The 14,693-nt window shown below is 34.7% G+C and overlaps 2 protein-coding genes across 4 annotated transcripts in view; one reads left to right on the top strand and one right to left on the bottom strand.

Annotated features, from left to right (window-relative positions):
• LOC133845023 (ryncolin-1-like) overlaps nt 1-10,206 on the top strand; it is an 81,400-nt gene extending 71,194 nt beyond the window's left edge. For 2 of the 3 annotated variants that reach the window (XM_062279354.1, XM_062279353.1), the window contains exon 3: nt 9,967-10,206. In XM_062279354.1, the coding sequence (XP_062135338.1) occupies nt 9,967-10,078 (112 nt within the window). In that variant the 3' untranslated portion in view covers nt 10,079-10,206. Of the gene's footprint in view, nt 1-9,043; nt 9,898-9,966 lie in introns of those variants that run through there. The other variant, XM_062279351.1, reaches the window with a different exon arrangement.
• Nucleotides 1-14,693, bottom strand: part of LOC133845018 (fibroleukin-like) — a 50,815-nt gene that overhangs the window by 29,615 nt on the left and 6,507 nt on the right. The window lies entirely within an intron of this gene.

Raw genomic sequence — 14,693 nt, 5'->3', positions numbered from 1 at the left:
TTATTAGCAGAAGAAAAAGCATTATTTTCATTTGAAGTTTACATTCAATTTATTAAATTTTATAATTTAATATTTAGTTGTTTTGATTTATTTTGAAATATTTGTGAATATAAGAAGATATTAACATTTTCATTTGTTCCACTGTCCGTCAATGCGAAGCTGCCGAAAGTGTGCCAAATCTATTAAATTTCAACTGTTGATAAACAAGAACGAAAAACAATAATTTTGCCGCAACGAATGCTGAATACTCTTGCACTCTACAAATGAGTTGTCCTAAGTTTATTAGGAGGAATTTTTATAAAGATATTCGTCAAGTTTCACATACTTTTTTCATATTTAAAGTACATCTCTTTAAGAAAGAAAAGATTCATTTGCACTGATTACGATCCATTCACATGACCTAGGTTAGGGTATTTGAGACGATGAGGAATCATGATGGATAGAGCTGAAAGAGCGTTGCGGGGCGGTGAAGGTGAACAACACAAATTGCGCTTTATTTAAGTACAAAAATAAAAATCAAAATAACAAGCGATGCCACAACGGTCGCAACTTGGGAAATAAAATTGAAAAGCGCACTAAAATCATTTTTATTTGCCGGCGATTTGGCTAAATTCAACCCATTGTTTGTTTGTTGATAATGGCGCCACGAATGTGGCAAGGGGGGAGGGGGGAGATGCAACAGCACTTGACTGCTGTTGCCCCACATTCACAATTTTTGCCACTGTTTCGTTTTTGTTTATCCCAGAATCGATGCGGCGTCCAAGAAATTCTGCGTCGTCCAAATCGAAGGAAGCCAAAACGAAAATTGTATTTTTATTGATTGACGACATCAAAATTAGACGAACAGACTATTTAAAAATCGCAAAGCGTTGCCAAAAATCTATGGTATATATATAGCAATATACACTAAACATTCGCAATAATAGAATAATGTTTCTGTGATCTATTAATTGCGCTTCTGTCACACTAAAGGGTATCTGCAAGTTCATCAGTTGTATGTCGATTGCATTTCTAATTTTGATTATTTTAGTTTTTGGTGTGTTTTCTTTTTATTTTCGGCCTCAACCCACGGAAGTATCCACAATTTTGTGGGTGGTCGTAAAATTTTCATCTATTTTTGGGGCGCCATGCAAAATCGCTTTTCTCACATTTGACATTTGAGTGAGAATTATGCGAAAATTGTTTACATTTTCCGCGAGTGCAATTTTGTATCAAATGCATTTGTTAGGTCTTAAAATATATATAAATATAAATGATATAAAAATACTTAGTTCAATTGCATTGAATGAACAGGAAACGAGCTGCTTGATTGATCATTTATGTGATCAAGCGTAATATCTTTATGTGCAAAATCATATCGCAATTACATTATTTACTCTTCTCCAATTTCATTGCACACTTCCTGTTGTCTCTTTCGATGCCAAGACAATAGAAGTGCAACGACAGATAGAAGAGGATTGAAGATCGTTTCAATGCAATTTCGAATGTCTATTGAATAGCTGAATAGTAGGGATAGTGAAGAGAATCCAAGACTAAGACAGCGGACGCTGCTTGGCAACCTGAGCAAGGGCTTATCGCGCTTATAGATCGAGAGATAGACAGACAGGCAGGCAGTCTGGCAGGAGTCAGATCACTGAGGGACAATCGCAATGCATTGTTGTCATAAATTACACTTCAATTGTTGGGCAGGTAGAGGAGAGAGGCAGGTATTAGGATGTTTTTTGTTTGGGATGCGTATTTTGTAATTTACAAGTCTGTGAAAAGTGTCAAAAATATCAAATGTCCTGCAGTCGATTATTGCACGCTTGCTGCATTTCTATACAGCAAAGTGCAGAACAAAAAAAAAAAGAGAGAGAGGTAGATCATTCTACCTGTAAGGCATAATTAATTTAATCATTGCTCATTGCGCACACACAATGAGGCAGAAAGGCAGGCCAAGTGTGGCACAAGTGCGGCCATTGTCTGGAAGACAGAAAACAAAAACAAAAAAACAACACAAAAAAAAAGAACCCTAAATACAATCTCTGGCTAACAAGAAGCGTCTTTAGATATGACAGACCCTAAAAACCTAAAACCTATATCTAAACCCAAACCCTAAAACAAATCTGAGCCCGATGACTGGGCAGGTTTCTGATTGAATGCTGAGGTTGCGAGCCGATCTTCACGATGATGATGATGATCGTCATCAACTCGTCAGCAGTATGTGAGTGTGCGTGTGTGACAAACAACATTTGTGTGTCCCGCTGCGAGGGTCTCTCCCTCATTCCACACCCCGAACCCCGCACTCCGCACTCCTCAGCATGCTTAACCAGAAACTGTTTGGCGTATTTTGGTAGTAGTTCAATTGTTGGCCCATTGTCTTGGCGCACGATTTGTACCAAAGAGTCAACATGCATAAATTGACGCTAATATCGAAGATCTGGCACCACATGGCTTCCAAAAGCAACAACAACATAATCATATACATAACATATACATACGTAAAGTATATACCATAACATACAAAAAAACAAAATTAAAAACAAAAAACCATTCCACAATCTCACGGCGCGCACTTTGCATATAAATCATGTTTATGACTTGTTATTTTTCACTATTTATTTTGCCTTTTCGCCTTTTGTTTATCGTTTGAACAAAAAACGAAGCAACAACAACAACAGCATTTATTTTTTTCTCTCGATTTCGTTTTCGTTTTCTGTAAATTACAACATCATTTGGACTTGGCCCTGGCAGCAACAAGGTGTGAGTACAATCGAAGGGGCTGAAAGAACATTTTGGAGACGTCGATATAATCGTATTCATATATGAAATTGTTTAAGCACTTTATTTGTACTGCAGAGGGCACCTCGACCTTGTCTAGATGTGTCTTATAAACAAAACGATCTAAAACTGTGGACGTCTAATAAATGAGTTAAAATTAAAAAAAAAAATAGATTATTAGTAATATTATCAACATTCGGATGTCACATTGAAGTATTTTAGTCAGTGAAAATAATATCAAGTTTTATAGTAATTAAACTTAACCTGAGAATTCAGTTCACAACGAAATTTACGGCGAATAAGAGAATATGATATAGTATATTTTTAATGAAATATTGATATACAAAATATAGCATTCGCACTGTTTTGCTTCTATTTGTAATTTTTTTTTTATAATTTTAAATACATTCATTCCATATTTATGATATAACAAGTATTGAAGACGAAGTTTAATGATAATGTAAGAAATCACATTGTTTCATTGTATTATTTGAGTGTTTCAGCTGCTCAACTCTTTTGTATTATAATCGCATTTACTTTGCAATTTAGCTCAACTCTTAGATGAACTCATTTCTTAACTTTCCCTTGTGTAATCTCTCGATTTAAATTGTGCTTGTTATCATTTACAAACGCATGTTTGTCCAGTCGTAATGAGTTCAATTCCTGGGTGTGTCCATTGTCAATAATCTGCCACAAACAGTCTAAAATTTTAATAAAAAACAAATAGCACAAAGTATGTGAAATGCGTGTAATATCAACAATTTATTGCAGTACACAAAACAGCCTAAAACCAAAAAAAAAAAAAAAAATACGAAAAATAAGAAAACACAACTTGCTTAAATTGTGAAAAAGCCATTAAACGCAGCTGCGGTCTCTGAACAAAAAAAAAAGGAAAAAAAAAGCAGAACCGCAATTATCATGAACGCAATTTTCAAATGGGAATGACTCCCGGCGTGGCCACATCCTCGTCTAGGGAGCCAAACTTGAGTCGTTAAATATTTATAAACGAGCCAAGAAGGAAGATGCCCAAGGAATGGAAATGGGAATGAGGAAGTTGATGGCCATCGCCGCACATAAGGAATTAGAAGCTGAGCACAGTGTGGGCATCTAAACTGGTTGATGTTGCCAGGGGAGAGCAGCACCTGTGTGTTCTGGATGCTGAGCTAAATCAACACATCGTAATCCCAAATGCATTTCCACTGCACAAAGATGTGATGAACTGATGTCAAAATGAGTTAATCTTTAAGACGAAATGTTCAAAATTGAAAGTGAATTAGATATGAAAATTGAAAGTAAAAATTTATTCACGAAAGGCTTCTTTGTAGGTTTTATAGTCGACATGCGTTACTTCGATACACTTTTAATTGCAGTAAAGTTGGATTATTGTTCACGTTTGTTAAAGACAATTTATTATTAAAACAGAAATTGTTCGAGATCACTTAGCTGATCTACTCATCGGAACACAATGTATACAGTGTTGCCAGATTCTTCGGAGTAAAAGTTGCTAGATTTGAGAAAAAAAGTTGCTAAAAATTGCTAAAAATTATAAAAAAATTGCCAAAAAAGTTGCTAAATCTTTTCAAGGTTAGTTTTGATAGATTATATTCATTTTATATTAATGTAGGAATAAAATATTGAAATTAGAAATAAAATAATTAAAATAAATAAAATTTCGTATCTTCTTGTGTTAACACCTATTACAAAAATATCCGAGTACTTTTCATTTTAGTAAGTACTCATAGAAAAGTACATACAACAACATTTCCCATGCTTATGTAGCCCATACCTGTTTATATAAATATATAAAAATAATTTTTAATTTGTTTTATTTATATTAAAAATATTTAAATTCCAAACTAACCTTATAAATGTTGTTTATATACTTTTGTTATCTTCATTTAATTTAAAACAAATAATAATAAAACAAGTAAAAAAGCTACAGTCGAGTGTGCTTGACTGTGAGATACCCTCTACCCTCTTTTGAATAAAAGCAAAAAATTGGGGTTTTATTTTCAAATTATTCCGAAAATTCTACAACATTCTAAAAATATACCAAATTGTATATTTGGTATAACGATATAGTACCACATTCAAAATATATCATAGGCAGCTCAGTATATCAGATTGTCAGCCAAAGCACTAAGACCCCTAGTAAGTAGGCGTTTTTGGACATACAAAAATATTTCTTTAATAACTTCCACAATTCTTATATGATAGCAGCCAACTTTTCAGGAATCACTATTGTTATTATTGTTTTAACCAAAATTCGCAGCTTTAAAATTACGCTTTTTTATTCGATTTTATTGATTTGGGAGGGCGGAAGTGGGTGTGGCAACAAATGCTGTCGAAAAAAATTAAAGCTCTATCTCTTATAGTCTATGAGATCCAGTGTTTCATACGGACAGACGGTCAGACAGACAGACGGGCATGGCTAGATCGTCTCGGCTGTTGACACTGACTAAGAATACATATACTCTAGCATTCAGTTAACTAAAAATATCGATTTCAAAGTGAACTATTAATCGCAACTTTTCAGTAAATGGCAAAAATACAAAATAAAAAGGCTTTAAGTAAAATATAAATGTAAAATTGCTAAAATAGCTAACAAAAAATAAAAAGTTGCTAGATTTGTAGCTAATAGCATTTTCAAAAAAAAAAAGTTGCAAATATTTTGAAAAGTTGCTAGATCTAGCAACTAAATTGCTAAACTGGCAACACTGAATGTATATCAGCATCTTGCGCCTCTCCCGATCGCTAGAATCAGCAGAATTATAAATAGAAGCGGTGCTCAACAGCGGTTGCTAAGCTGCAGAGAGAGATCAGTGGAGAGAGCCAGCAAATATTTATGGTATGTGTGTTCGTCACAAGTCTGAAGGCCGCTCTTTTCCTTATCAACTAAGCAAATATGTACAGCAGCGAAATTAAAAATTGCACAACTTTTGAAAATTCTAAATATTTCTATAAAATACGGATTAATAAGAAACCCCAACTTTAATTAAATAAAAGATAAATGTAAATAATAAAAACAATAAATACTACATAAACACACATAAAAATAAAAAGTATGAAATAAATAATTAAAATTGTCTCTATATTTAGAAGCCGAACTGTCTTTCACATCAGTAGAAATCGAAGTCAAAGCTAATTTTTCTTCTACCGATTCATCGTGATTTAGACTACCATATGAATAGCTAAGAAACTATTTACTCAGTAGTAATAGTAGTTAACATTATTGAATTATGTTTTCCGAAGCATAAGATTTAAATGAATCTTACTAGGATGATATACATTTTATAATTTAAATAAGATAGTCTTACAGAATGAAAGAGAACAATCGTTAAACAGAAAAGGAGAGTGTATGTATACGAGTAACAGAAGTTGCTATAAAATGTCCTCTTATCAACACGTGACTAGAAGAAATGGAGATTAATCAGCTGTTGCTATCGTTGTCGATGCATATTCAACTGCGGCACTGCTTTCAGCTTGCACAACAGAAGCTGTTGCTGTTTCTATTGAATGCTTCGAACTCATATTTTTATATTTTTTTGAGTTTCGAATGAAACACAAAAATATTAACATATTGTTAAAAACATCAATGTACGCAAATGATATTGATAAGTATCGATAACTAAACTTAACAGTGCATTAACATTAACATCTGCACTGCACATAATTATGTAAACTAACATTTAATATATGGGTAATTCCATGACGGAATTTGTCCCGTGCGAGACTCTTTATATTGAAAATAACATATGTAAACTGAAACAATTTTAAAAATACGAATTTATTTATTATTTTTATAGCTCTAGATAAGTACTTTAATTAGAGCTAAGAATAGTTTTGGAATTTTCTTTCTGTTTTGTTTTCTGTTCTGAAAATTGTGAAAATTAACAAATTCGTACGCACAACCAAAAAATGAACGAATTTATGTATATATTTTATCGTAAAACAGAACAAGTTCGATCTTAGCTCTAAATATAGTGTTTTTTTTAAGTTTTGAATAAAGTTGCGAATGAATACTCAAAGTACGACGTTTTATTTTACGCTTCAGCCAAGACATTGCTGCCGAACCAACTCGGTTCAACAGGTTATGGGCCCAGGCACGGCTTGGTATTGGAAATAATAAAGACATTCGCAAGGAATTGTGGTGTGACACAAATAGCAAAATGAGTGCGATGTATCAAATCGAAAAATTGGAGGACAACAATTACGATGCTTGGAGCATCCAAATGAAGAGTGTGTTGATACATGCAGAGCTATGGGATGTTGTGTCCGAGGATCCACAAGAAGGACGGCAATGTATAAGAAGGCATTGGCCATGATCATGTTGAGTGTGAAGACATCTCAATTGAGTGCTATCAAAAGTTGTATAGCGGCACGTGAAGCATGGAATAAGCTGAAGGAGATCCATCAGCCAAGTGGACCTGTACGTAAGGTTGCGCTTTACACAAGGTTGCTCAACTTACGCATGACAGAGGGTCAAAGCATGGCAAGTTTCATAAATGTGTTTTGTGAAAATTTCGATCAACTCGCTGTGGTTGATATACAGTTAAATAATGAGCTACAGGCCATTATATTGCTTTCAAGTCTACCAGAAGAGTTTGACAATTTTGTAGACGCCATAGAGACGCGCGACATTCTGCCTTCTATTGAAATTTTGTGTATCGAGCTGAAGGACGAAGGAGAACGAAATAAAGACGCAGAGCAACACGGCTCGCTTTTTCTGCGACGCAAAACCAAAGGCGTCAAACAGACGCCAAGAAGAAGAAGGAGGATTTGAACAACGTTAAAGCAGCCATATCTATATCTGGAGCATCTAGCAGGAGTGAAGCATGTGTTGTGATATTTAGTTTCAACATCGGAGTTTAAGCTACACTACAGCAAGTGTGGAAATGCGTTTGAAGGCTATTTCGATTCGGATTGGGGCGGCGACCAGAGTGGCCGGAAGTCATATACGGGTTATGTACATATATTTTCTTGGAGGTGGTCCGATATCCTGGAAATCGGAGAAGCAACGAAGCGTAGCGCTTAGCGGCACAGAAGCTGAGTACATGGCGATATCAGCAGCATGCAAAGAGGCGATTGTTATGCGTAGACTTATAATCGAAATTGGTTGCGGCGTAGAGGACACCCCAACAATAGTCCACACTGACAATTTAAGTGCGCAACAACTGGCAAAGAATCCCGTGCATCACTCAAGGGCAAAACATATTGATATAAGATATCATTTTGCACGAGAAGTAGTAAGTGAGGGACAAATAGTTTTGAAATATGTTTCAACGAATGATATGGTCACACATTAACGAAGGATTTTTCGAAGCAGAAACATATGCATATGATACTGATAAGTATCGATAACTATACTTAGCAGTGCATTAACATTAACATCTCTACTGCACATAATTATGTAAACTAACATTTAATATATACAGTTGCGAATAAATACTCAACGCAGTACGACGTGTTTTGTTTTACGCTTCAGCCAAGACTTTCCTGCCGAACCAACTCGGTTCAACGCATATAATTGTATTTGGTCTGCTGCTGCTTTTCAATTTACTATCATGACGCCTCTCTAATACAGACAAGTATCCGATATTAAGATAGAGAATAAAGAATCTTGGTCGAGACCCTAGGCTATCATTACTTGACCTCTCTCGTTCAGATCTTTTAAGTGGGATCCACATTCGCTGCAGACTTTCACTGACTTTAACGAAATATTCAGTTTTAAATTCACTTTGTTTGCGGGCAGTCGAAACATTCAAAATGGGCAGAATAAAATTAAAAGGAGTTTTGTTACTGATGTTCCTTCAAATATTCTTGATGGCCACAACAAATGGAGAACAAGTGAGAACAAGGACATAATACTGATAAAAAATAACAAAGTGTGCTTAAAGTGTATACATTTTCTTCCTACCAGACGTGTGAATCCGATCGAAAAATGGAGGAAATGTGCAGCATTCATAACTACAAAACAGTGAAACCTTTGCTCGATTATTTTAGACAGGTTAGAAATGAGTTAGAACAAAGTGAATCTAAGGAAAAGCATTTAAATGAATTAAATTCTGATCTTATGGAAAAGTATCATGAAATTGTGAGAATTCATGAAAAATTCATGAATGAGGCAGCTTTATTAGATGAGTATAAAAACAAACTACTGAAAGGTGAAAACGATTTGCAATTGAGCCAAAATAAAGTGGAAAGCTTAGAATCTGAAATTAATTCAAAACAAAATATTATTGATAAATTAGAGGGAAAGTTAATAAAAAAATCCACCAACTTAGAAATTTGTCAATTTCAATTAAAATCTCTCAAATCTAGCTTAATTGAAAAAGATGAAAATAATAAGAGATTTAGTGAGAATATTCAAAATATAACAGAACATCAGAAAACAATTGAATTGCAATTAAAGAAGAGTAAAACAAAATTAATAAAGCAAGATAAAGATATTGAGTTATGCCAATCTGAAATTAATACATTAAATCGGACATCAGAAAACATCAGAGAACAACAGAAAAGAATTGAATTGCAATTAAAAGAAAGCGAAACTAAGCTAATAGATAAAGTGAAAGAAAATCATTTATGCCGAGCTGAGGTTGATACATTGAATAAGACTTTACTCAATACTCTTATCCCAACAACTTGCTCTCCTTTTGGAGATTATCCTGGTGTTCATCAACTCAATGTCTCTGGCGTAGGCTTATTCAATGTATTATGCGATAGTCAGTTAGCTGGACCTGGATGGATTGTAATACAACAGCGAGTTGGGGGATATGAGTATTTCAATATGGATTGGGCAACGTATCGCAAAGGTTTCGGTTTTACTGGAAGCGATTTCTTCCTCGGACTAGAGAGAATACATCGTATCACGAGTTTGCAGCGATTCGAACTTTATATACATTTGGTTGCTGTGAATGGAAGTACCTACAACGCTCGTTATGACGACTTCAAAATATCTGATGAAGACAGTGGATATAAACTGAGTTTGGGTAAATTCAGTGGAACTATTAATGAGGATGCGATGAGATACCACGAAAACATGAAGTTCACAACATTCGATCGCGACAACGACATTGGTGATGGTAATTGCGCAGTTCTTCTCAATAGTGGCTGGTGGTTCACGAAATGTTATAATTGGTAAATATTGCAAATTATTATTTTCGATGGAATACACATAATTATTGATGTTTGTTTTTTCTTATGCAGTAATTTAAATGCACCATATGGGCCACATCTAGTTTGGTACAAACGAAATCCATTGAAAGAAGCTAAGATGCTAATTCGCCCCAAAAGAAGCGATGAAGAAGTGAGCAACTGAAGATCTAAAATTCAAATAGTTCACTCAATTATGTAACAATTTATATATAATTGGTGCAGTAAGAAATTGCGTTCTGAATAATAAAACGATCGACTATTTAATGCAGCGATTTATTTTTATAATTTAAATAGATCAGTTTTTATGTATTTTATGATGCTATCAATAGAGGTGAAAATATTTAAAAGTAAGTAAACTTATGATTATGCTGTATACATATTTCTAAGCGAACTTTGAATATTAAAGCAATTTAATAAATGATCTAAACAAATTTTTTTCTTATCTGAATATTCAATACGCATATTAAATTAATAATCTCGTTGATGTAGCAGCATCTAATCAATTTTATAAAATATTCTCTTCTGTCAAACTCTTAATATAAAATGGATAGAATAATATGAAAATCAGTTTTGTTACTAATAACACATAAAATATTTGATAATGATTTTGGTGATTTTAATTGCGCGGAAAATTGGAGTAGTGGCTGGTGGTACAAATCTTGTTTTCAATGGTAAATGTTGTAAATTGTTATTTTCGAAGGAGTAAGCCACTGTTTTTTCTCTTATGCAGTAATTTAAATATGAAATATTTAGTTCATTAATCGATCGAGCATCAAGAAATTAAGATGTTAGTTCGACCCAAGCAATGAACAAATGAAAAACTGTATAGCTGAAATTTTGATGTTTGTCTCTTTTATGTAATCGTTTTTATGTATGCTTTCTTATGAGATTATGAGTATTAAAGGAGATAAGTTTTTATTGCATCTTATATTTTGTATGCCAATCAATTTGGTGACGCAATTTGTACATGTTCAGAAGCTTTACTGCTTTATTCAGTATATTAAAATACTTTTTATTGTACTTTTTTTTACTAATACTTGCGTGCTAATAGACTTATAATTAAGGTTAATTTTTTAACTTGTCTCCCCTTTATTTTATTAAATTTTCTTCTCAAGTTTTCCGATTACCGGTTATTTTGCACTCTGTGGTATAATTTGAATGGTACTTTATCAATATACCAATGGTTTTACGGTATGTTTTAGGAAAAATACCGTACTGTTTTGCATTTATTCAAGATGGATATCTCACAGTCGAGCACACTCGACTTGTTTTGAGATTCAATTAAATAAACCCAATTGTACTATTGTTTAGAAGGATGACAAAAGTTTAAAGTGCTATTATCCAAAGATCCAAAATAAGTCTGAACATCAGAAAACAATTGAAGAGATATAAGATATTCTTGATGAAAATTTAGCATGCGTAGACTCTTCAGTTAGCCAACTAAGCTTTCCACTCACCTGTCATACCCGACTTAACTTGATACTAATGGAATCACAATACTATGTGTGAAAATAATTTAATGACATTAAATTTATCTATTAGATTGCAGAATGCTTTCAGTCGATTGAATGCCTATATCAGAACTCTACATATATCACTGGAGGTCTTGGCTAAGTAAATCCTTTCATCGTAATTCCTAACTAAAACTGCACACATGGCAAAAAAAAAACATTTAGTAAGTGATCCCAAATGCTCAGCAGATTTTCATGCTTGCCTCCGCTGGCTTCCTCAAAGCTTTTTGCAGCAACAAGCATTACAATAGTTTAATTAACATTAACGCTGACGACGGCAATGGCGACTACTGATGGCAATAAAAAACCATTAAAAGGAATTTATTTTAAGGACCGAACAGGCTATAAATCACATTACACGCCGCTATAAAAACAAAAGCAACAAAACTCTGCACGGGGTGCTAACGGTTGGTGAACAAGAGCCACAGGCGAAGTCAGAGGCAGAGGAGGTGGAGGAAAGCCGTTAAAAGCACTCCTTGTGCCAGGTGCCCTTTGCCTTGGCTGCACTCTTTTGTTTGAATAAAAATGTTTTGTATATCGAAAAATCAATGCATCACTTGCGAGTGCCAGACTCACAGATAAGCGGCGAAGAGGGGCTCATAATACACAAAGTAGTAAACATTTCTACTTTTCTTTTTTATATGCATAGTTTGTTGCCTGAGTTTTATTGAGGGCGGGGGTGTTGCGTTAAAAGCGTTGGCATTAAAAATTACGACGAAAAGTTAATGGGAATACCGGGGCATAAAACTAACGAATTCGATATTATTGGGGAGGGAGCGATGATGATGTGCGTGCGTGTCCTGCCAGCGATAACATATCGATAGGCAATACAAATTAAAGGATTATTTGTGGCAATTACAACGACAAAATACATAATAGTAGCTGTTAACAATTGGAGTTCTTATTCACACAAGCATCCCTATTAGAGAAATATGCTGATTTTTGTTTTTTGAATTGTGCTTTGGCCGGTTTTCGTAATCGTTTTGTCAACGTTAAATGAAAAACAAAAGATTGCTATTTAAGCATAAAGTGTAGAGAAGACTTCGTTCTTTCTCTTGCACATTTCTCTTTGCTGTTCTGTTTTGTGCGACATTCGTAAACGTTTGTAGTGCATTTCAAAAAAGGGAAGACTTAGAGAAGACTGAAACGTATAGTGAAAATGTCTGAGTGAGAATTCTCTTTCAGTGATTTCTCTTATTCTACTTTGTGCGCTATTCGTAATCGTTTGTTGCTGCATTTTAGAAGTAAAGGTATCAGTTTAATGCTCTCTGTCTCTCTCACTCTCTCTCTCTCTCTCTATCTCTCTATCTTTTTTTCTCTCTTGTAATATCGCAATCCATTGGTCTTCTTTTTGCAGCATCCTCAAACGTTTGTTGCTGATTTTTAAAAGTAAAGCTATCGGATTAATGCTAGAGTATAAATCAGATATGTAAGTTATTTTTATTCTCTCTCTCTTTCTCGGTCTCTCTCTCTCTCTATCTCTCTGTCTCGCAATATCACAATCCTTTTTGCCATTCTGTTTTTTGCGGCATTCGAAAGCGAAAAACCCCTTTCTAATGATTACTTAAGTGTAATCAATGCCTGTTCAGCTGGAACCACTCGATGGTCTGGCATCTCAGCACTATTTCGCTCTGCACTGTTTTGTGTTTGCCCTTGATGATGTGATATGGTGATGGTGGTGATGCTGCTGATGCTGTGGCCCTGTGGCACAGGATATGGGAAACAATACAACCATAAAATTGACTGGCAGAAGGAAACACATTGATTTGCCATTTGAGCGCAAATTCATGGCAATAAAATCAACGTTCGCAAAGTATTTTTTTCTCTTTTTCGAATTTGTTTTTTTCTGAGTTGTTTTGTTTTTTTTTTTTTTTTTTTTTTAATGCCACTTTCAATATTTGTTTTAGCACCACCACCAACAGCCCCACTCCAAAACATTTAGTTGTGGTTGTTGTTCTTGTTTCAGTTTCGGTTTCGGTCTCGATTTTTTTCAGTTTTTTTTTTTTGGTTTTTCAGAGATTCGCGTTGCGCCCTATTCGATATCCATTTTGATGGCAATTGTAAAACGCGTTGTGTAATCGAAACTTTTAACGACTTGATGCGATTCGAAATTGTGTAATATTGAGGCACTAATACTCAACCAAATGGAAAGCGAATGCCCACACATACACACACACACTCTCACATATGTGCAAATAAATAAGCGTCTGTGTCTGTGTGTGTGTTTGTGCTCATTGAGAGTCCTTCAGATACATTTGTGAGCGGCATGTACTCTACGTTTGATTGAGTCTGGCATATCGGTTGGCTGCACACAGTTGAGTCAATTAACAACCAATCAATTGAAGGAAACCTATATACAGGCACTCATTTATTAACTGAAAATCGGCAGAGAGAAAAACTTAAACAAATCAATTATTTTCAAAAGTAATAATCAACTCAAGCAAAGTCAACGTTTCATAATCATTCATAAATTAAAATTATGCGAGTTTTCCATGTAAAATTATAATTACAATTTTATATTAAATTTCTTTAAAGTTCGATAACATTTTTAAATGGTTATTAGGAGTCAGAGCGTAAGACTTTTAGTTAATGAAAAATGTTTACTGTATTTTAGGGTATTCTCAAGATCGTTGAACTTCTAGCCGAAGACACTTGAAATGTTTTGGTGCTGTGAAAAAAGCAATCGCATGTAATTCGACGACAAAGATGTGCTAATAAATTTCAACTTAATTTCCGAAATGTGCATCTAACACATAAAAAAAAAGCTGAACGCAAACACGAACAGAGCCAAGACTGAAGACTTTTGGAGAACCAGCAGCTTGTTCCGGAAATAAGCATGGTGTATTTTGGGGATTGGATTTGGGTTTCGCTGAAGACCAAGAGAGAGCGAGAGAGAGAGAGAGAGAGAGAGAGAGAGCAGAAGGAGAAGGAGCTGTGTCAGATTGAGTTGCCAGGCGGCGTATTGTTCTTGAGCGATTCAAGCGGGAATCGCAAGCTGGCAGCTGGCAACCGGCAAGTGGCATGAGACATGAGGCATGAGGCAAGTGGCGGAAGCAGACGAGCGAGGCAAAGTTTCAAGTATGGTTTTTGCATAAAACTTCAATTTAAATTGACATTTGAGTGGAAAGTAATTGCATGATATGCAGAGAGCATAAAAAAGGCAGCACCGTCGACTCGACGGGCTGTTACTTATGCTACTTTTTATTCGTACGCTCATGTATGTTTGTGTGTGTGCTACTATTTTTAGGCATTTAATGCGATTTTCAA

Source organism: Drosophila sulfurigaster, chromosome 3, assembly GCF_023558435.1.
Source record: "Drosophila sulfurigaster albostrigata strain 15112-1811.04 chromosome 3, ASM2355843v2, whole genome shotgun sequence".
NCBI classification, from domain to species: Eukaryota; Metazoa; Arthropoda; class Insecta; order Diptera; family Drosophilidae; genus Drosophila; species Drosophila sulfurigaster.
Note: the sequence above shows the minus strand (reverse complement) of the source record. Positions and strands in the feature narration are given on the sequence as shown.